The following is a 7,094-nucleotide window of genomic DNA, read 5'->3' as shown; positions in this document are numbered from 1 at the left end:
CTAGCTTCGAACAGTGGTTAAATCGTCCATATTGCTTCTACATGTATTACGCCTTTGTCTCTCCATGTCGCTATCATCTTTCAGATGTTCTGTCAACATATGTCCAAGATATTTAAATTTATTAACTATTTTTAAAGAATTCCCACATAAATTAATTTTTGGAAAATTTCAGGTCCCTTTCTATATTTAAAAATAATAATGTCTGTTTTATTGACATTATATGTTAAATGATGTATTTTTGCATATTGTTCACATATTTCAATTAGTTTTCTAAGACCATTAGCTGCCGGACTCAGCAAGACCATGTCATCCGCATAACTGATATTATTACAACACCACCGATATAAAATATAATGTGTGTGCTTACGAAACTTTTAACAATAAAAATATATTACTTAATTAAAGTCGATAAATGAACACGAAAATTAGATTGTATTACTTAGTTCCTTTGCCTTACAGATTATGAATAAATTAATACTATTAGTATTGTCAACTGTCAACTGTCAACTGTCGACATGTCAATTCGATTTGTCATCAAATACTAATAAATTGTAAACATTTATCATTTTATTGTTTTTCTAATGATTATATAAATAAAATATCGTAATTTTTTACTGTAAACATTAACAGTAGAATAATATTTTAATTGAGAAGATATAGTGTTAATATAGCAAGACGTATTCGGCTTTATTTTACAAAAATGTCTGATGTGGAAGTGGAAGTTCCTACGACCTTTAAAAAGCGAAACCTCAAGAATAGAGGCGGTAGAAAACGCAAAGCGTCGAGTTCTGATGGTGAACTGTTTATAAAAATTATTTATTACTCTTCTATAAGTAATTTCAATGCTTTTTAATGAAGTCAACAGAACTAAACCTAACCTCTCATATGGATCCCATTGCTAGCAATATACCCAACCAGGTCGACCTCCTCGCGGTTCCCCCTGGAAACTATCATGGTTAATTCCTGATTAATTCATCATGATGGACTAACTGGCCTGTTTTCATTCTCATCTATCACCCTTCACTGGTGCTCCGCCAGCGTATCCCGTTAGAGCAGGCGGGGCTACCATACCATTTTCACTCATCAAAAAAAAAAAACCTCTCATATGGCTACCTAAATTATAACTAAAAAGCTTATTTTGTGAGCAGTTTATGTGAATAATAGTAACAAATTATGTAGGTATGCATATAGGTATATATTTATGTATATGTATGTGTGTATTTATAAAATTAAATATAATATAATTAATGTTGTCTAGTCTGTTTAAAAATTGTCACAATATTGTACAGCGCTCTACTCGCTGACATTGATGCTCCTTTCCACTTTGGGTGTTACTGGAAGAGAACTATATTAGAGTTAAGCTCGCCTTTATACATCTGATTGCCTATGTCATATTCTTATAACTGGTGTGTACAATAAAGAATTAAATAAAAATAAATAAATTATTAACATTTATACACCAAAGATTTGACTGAAGAAAATTAATAATTTTCAACTTATACTAACTGTAATTATAGACCAAAATAGTGTACAAAGAGTTAAATTATGTTATGTTTAATATTGTAACCCCCTTTTTTTTCCATGTAGAAAATCTTCGGACAGACCGTCCCATCTGCCGGAGGGAGGGCAGCTGGGGTGTGTGGGAAATATTGTAACCCCTACATGTTAAATGACAGAAATTTTCCGGTTCATAGAAGAGGGAAATAACCCCTCTCTTTATATTTAATATGTTTTCGCAAGAGACTACAGCATGGGGTTCTTCAAAAGGGGGGTAAAGAGGTTTCTTCAGGGTTGGCAATGCGCACTTAATGCCCCTGGTATTGCAGGTGTTCATAGGCTACGGTAACTGCTTACCATCAGGTGTGGCCATATGCTTGTTTGCCACCTCAGTGGTATAAAAAAAAACTGCCGTTAACATAATGTTTACGTCCACTGTTGAACATAAGCCTTCCCCATAAGAAGAGTTTCGACAGTAGTTGCTACACTTGACAAGCGGACTGGCAACCGCAGTTAGGCTTTTAGAGTTGTTTTAATAGGGATTGCTGACTGAACATACTTAAATTTGTATAAATTAAGTTTTTTATTTACAATTTGTTAACAGCCAATTTTATTAAGTGTTGGACAAAGACCTTGTTAGTGAATAACTTTAGAGGCCTTTGTCTTGCCAGATATTTGTCCTCAATCAAAGTTTACTTTTTAAAGGAGTCAAAGTTGCTTGCTAATTTTAAGGTTACATTTAAAAAAACATCTTTATCAAGGCCTCCCTGTTTGTTAATGTGTATTTTCCCTCTCAAATATATGAATTCTTCCAATAATTAAATATTTTAAAATGTTCCAGACAAAAACAGCTCCGATTCAGATGAACAGTCAGTTGTGTTGCCAATGAAACGTCCCCAGAAAGAAAACCCCAACAAACAGACAACGGCTGGTACGAGAAGACAGAAACCCGTAGTAAATGCTGATAGTAGTGATGAAGATAAGGTAATATGAATGTAATGCCCACCGTCAGCATGCTTGTTTTTCTAAGTTGCATGAGAAAAAAATTTCAAATGTTAAAGTAACTAGTGTTGTGTGTTTTATAATTGTGCTAGTTTTAATTCTGTCTGATAATCTTATCCGCAACATACTTATTTACCAGAGGGAAACTGTACAAAAGTCGTTTGCTTGGGCACCTCAGTCCCATTAGTGTTTCTACCGTGAAGCAGTTGTGTTTGCATGGCTGTTTCGATTTGAAGGGTTTCTCAATGAATGATAAAGAAATGGCTGGGCACCAGTGAGGGATGATAGGTGAGAATAAAAAAGTAGGCCAGTTAGCCCATCGTCATGAATACATCTGGAATTCAGCATGATGGTTTTCAGGCGGAACCACATGGAGGTCGACCTGACAGAGTGTATTACTAGCAATGAAACTGGTAGTTTGTATTACTAACAATCCCTTCCTCCCCAGTTTGAAGGGTGCGATATAGCAATGAATTTACAGGGTACAGAGGAATAACACCTTAGTCCACAGGAATGGGGATATCATGGGCGAAACAGTATACTCTGTTATGTCCACGGTACTGCTCATGTCTATAGGCGACGGTTACCACTTTCCATCAGGTGGACCGTCAGCTTGTTTGCTATTGTAAGTTGCATAAAAAAAATACTTTTTTCCATGGCAATTTTGTAGAAAAAAATGTACTTAATGATAACTCTGAAAATCCTGCCATCGTTTTCAGACTGTAGAAGCTCACACAACATTGTCAGTACAACAGCAGCGCGAGAATGCGACAGCAACATATGAGCTGGACACAGAGCGAGACAGAGACGCCCAGGCCATATTCGAGAAGGCCCAGATGATAAACAAAGAGTTAAAAGGCCAGGCAGATGATAAGGTAAGTTAAAGTAATTCCATCTATGGATAAATGTATGAATTTATCAGAGGGAGACTTTGTACAAAAGTCGATTGCTTGGGTACCTCTGTCCCATTCTAACAATCCTTTCTCCCTACCATTTTCAGATATATCGCGGTATAAACAATTACGCACAGTACTACAAGAAACGGGATACAGCCGCCGGGAACGCAAGTTCGGGAATGGTCAGGAAAGGACCCATCAGGGCGCCGGCAAACCTCAGGGCGACCGTCAGGTAATTTTTTTTTTTATATAACTTAGAATGGCAAAATAACTGACGGCTCACCTGATGGAAAGTGGTAATCGTCGCCTATAGACATGAGCAGTACCATGGACATAACAGAGTATACTGATTCGCTCATGATACCCCCCATGCGTTGCCATTCCTGAAGACTCAGGTGTTATTCCTCTGTACCCTGTAAATTCACACCATATCCCACCCTTCGAACCGAAACACAGCCAAAAAGGTAGTTTTTATTTACTATATGTATACTAACATACCCTGAAAACGTTGTTTTGGCCCCATACCGTCACCTAGTAGGTAATTTTTTTTTCTGTCTGGGTAAAAACTATCCTATCTATATATTATCATCAGAATCATCATTTCAGCCATTATCCGTCCACTGTTGGACATAAGCCTCCCCCATAGACTGCCATAATTTGCCCTGCAATGCATTTGAAGTCGTCACTTCATCTAGTGGGGGTCGTCAGCGTTTACCCGTAGGGGGTCGCCATTCAAGAACTTTTTTTTATATAACTTAGAATGGCAAAATAACTGACGGCTCACCTGATGGAAAGTGGTAATCGTCGCCTATAGACATGAACAGTACCATAGACATAACAGAGTATACTGTTTCGCCCATGATACCCCCCATGCGTTGCCATTCCCGAGGACTCAGGTGTTATTCCTCTGTACCCAGTAAATTCACGCCATATCCCACCCTTCAAACCGAAACACAGCCATGCAAACACAACTACTTTACGGTTGAAACACGAGTGGGACAGAGATGCCCAAGCAATCGACTTTTGTACAGTCTCCCTCTGGTAAAGAAGTAGAAAGAAGTAGAAGTAGAAATGAGAAGTAAATAACGTTTCTTCCCCATCGGTTGTCGATTCTTCGAGCTATATGACCAGCCCATCGCCACCAGCTTGCTCATCCTTCGGACTATGTCGCTTACTTTAATTCTTTTGTAATTTTTTTGATATCTTATATCATTCTTGTCCACAGATGGGACTATCAGCCGGACATATGTAAAGATTATAAGGAAACGGGATTTTGTGGATTCGGAGGTATGTACAATATGCTTGCATTTTAAAGATGATACCAGAGGGAGACTTTGTACAAAAGTCGTTTGCTTGGGCACCTCTGTCCCATTCGTGTTTCAACCGTGAAGCAGTTGTGTTTGCATTGCTGTGTTTCGGTTCGAAGGGTGGGATATGGCGTAAATTTACTGGGTACAGAGGAATCACACCTGAGTCCTCAGGAATGGCAACGCATGGGGAGTATATCATGGGTGAAACAGTATACTCTGTTATGTCCACGGTACTGCTCATGTCTACAGGCGACGGTTACCACTTTCAATCAGGTGGGCCGTCAGCTTGTTTGCCATTCTAAGTTGTATAAAAAAAAAACATGAATTAATCGGTTCCAACCAAGATGTGACATTTGCATGCTATTTATTCTATAAATGACTAAGTAGATTCGAAAGTCAAGGTCGAGAGATAGATTTAGAACAGTTTTTTAACCTTTTTCATGACACGACCGATAACGACTAACGGGATATGCTGGCGGGGCACCAGTGAAGGGTGATAGATAAGAATGAAAACAGGCCAGTTAGCCCATCATGATGAATTCATCAGGAATTAACCATGATAGTTTCCAGGGGGAACCGCGAGGAGGTCGAGCTGGTTGGGTATATTGCTAGCAATGGGATTCTCAGTCTCCATTACTAACAATCCCTTTCCCCATATAGCTATATATTACCAATTCCCCACTGACAGCATTGTTTTAAAATGGCCGCAAACACAAGATGGCGGATTACATAAAAAAAGTTTTTTTCAAAAAGGTTTTTTTTTCTAGACTCGTGCAAATTTCTCCACGACCGTTCTGATTATAAGCACGGATGGCAGCTGGAGAGAGAAGAGGTGCAAGTGGCGGCCACTGGGGACGACTCCGATTACGAAGTCCACAGCGATGAGGAGCTGCCCTTCCGCTGCTTTATATGCAGGGGGAGTTTCACGGACCCCGTGGTGACCAAGTAAGGAATTGTATAATTCTATAGTTCTATAATAGATTTTTGGGAGGGGGGGGGAAGGGATTGTTAGTAATAGAGACTGAGAATCCCATTGCTAGGAATACACCCAACCAGGTCGATCTCCTCGCGGTACCCCCTGGAAACTATCATGGTTAATTCCTGATGGATTCATCATGATGGGCTAACTGGCCTGTTTTCATTCTCATCTATCACCCTTCACTGGTGCTCCGCCAGCGTATCCCGTTAGCGCAGGCGGGGTTACCATACCATTTTCACCCATCAAAAAAAAATAGATTCTTGGAAAATAAAATATGATTTTTTTTATTCCCGCTAAATCAGCTTCGAGCTTATATTGCGTAGGTGAATGACCTACTTGTCTATCTCGTTTTATCACAAGTATGTATCATAGTCACTCTGTATTCATGACTAAATTAAAGTGTTGATATACCTCCCCATTACATTATATTTATTTATATTTTATAATAATTTGAATACAATTTCCATTATTTATATTATATTATTATTCATATTGTTAATATCTTTACACATTTAATAATTTAATTATATTTTAATGTTTGTCAAACACAAGGCATGCTGTGGTTGCCTATAAATGTAAGAACGGTGAGACCTGAGCTGCCAGTGTATTGTATTAAAACTTAGCTTTATTGTAGCTGTATCTTATGTTGGTAATCCTGTAAATAAATAAATAAATAGTATTTTACTCTTTTACATTACCATTCTAGATTTTTTTTTATACAACTAAAGTAATGAATACGCGTGTCGTGGCGATCTTTAATTGAAGCAGCATTTTATAATGTAACCTTATTATAATGTATTTTAAGTAGATATAAATACCAGAGGGAGACTTTGTACAAAAGCCGATATAACACCTGAGTCCTCAGGAGTGGCAACGCATGGGGGGTATCATGGGCGAAACAGTATACTCTGTTGTGTCCACGGTACTGCTCATGTGTATAGGCGACGGTTACCACTTTCCATCAGGTGGGCCGTCAGCTTGTTTGCCATTCTAAGTTGTATAAAAAAAAATTATATATATAAATTTATGCTTTGTTGGTTGTCCTTAAATAACTAAATAAATAAATAAAACTCTTCTTTCCAGATGCAAGCACTACTTCTGTGAGAAATGCGCCCTAGACAACTATAAGAAGTCTTCTAGATGCTTCATATGCAACACGCAGACTGGCGGCGTGTTCAACCCGGCGAAAGACCTCGAAGCGAAATTGAAGAAGAGGGAACAGGATGACAATGACGAGGATGGTGATGATGATGATGATGAATAAATTGAATACGTTTTTTTTTTAAATTGATTTTTTTTTCTAACGGTTTTGAAATTTGTATCTTAACTTATAATAAATCTGTAGAGAGGTCAATTCTGTACATGAAATATATTTCCAAAATAACTATCAGGCGGTGATTAGTGATCGAT

At 37.9% G+C, this 7,094-nt stretch overlaps 1 protein-coding gene across 1 annotated transcript; it reads left to right on the top strand.

Annotated features, from left to right (window-relative positions):
* The first annotated feature begins 507 nt into the window (after window positions 1-507).
* Window positions 508-6,972, top strand: LOC113510531 (E3 ubiquitin-protein ligase RNF113A). Its single transcript, XM_052901113.1, has 7 exons — window positions 508-794; window positions 2,339-2,481; window positions 3,219-3,374; window positions 3,500-3,627; window positions 4,621-4,682; window positions 5,473-5,650; window positions 6,768-6,972. Exons 1-7 carry the CDS (start codon window positions 701-703, stop codon window positions 6,946-6,948), a joined length of 942 nt encoding a protein of 313 aa, XP_052757073.1. The 5' UTR covers window positions 508-700; the 3' UTR covers window positions 6,949-6,972.
* Window positions 6,973-7,094: the final 122 nt, after the last annotated feature.

Source organism: Galleria mellonella, unplaced genomic scaffold (assembly GCF_026898425.1).
Source record: "Galleria mellonella isolate WM207_F2 unplaced genomic scaffold, CSIRO_AGI_GalMel_v1 utg746, whole genome shotgun sequence".
In the NCBI taxonomy this organism is placed as follows: domain Eukaryota; kingdom Metazoa; phylum Arthropoda; class Insecta; order Lepidoptera; family Pyralidae; genus Galleria; species Galleria mellonella.
This window is presented reverse-complemented; position numbering and strand designations above follow the sequence as displayed.

Bases quoted from the DNA above. Each gene is read 5' to 3' on its own strand.
- LOC113510531 (XM_052901113.1), top strand. From the start codon at position 701: ATGTCTGATGTGGAAGTGGAAGTTCCTACGACCTTTAAAAAGCGAAAC. The intron at 795-2,338 runs GTGAACTGTTTA...AAAATGTTCCAG, and splicing joins CAAAGCGTCGAGTTCTGATG to ACAAAAACAGCTCCGATTCA. The intron at 5,651-6,767 runs GTAAGGAATTGT...TCTTCTTTCCAG, and splicing joins ACGGACCCCGTGGTGACCAA to ATGCAAGCACTACTTCTGTG.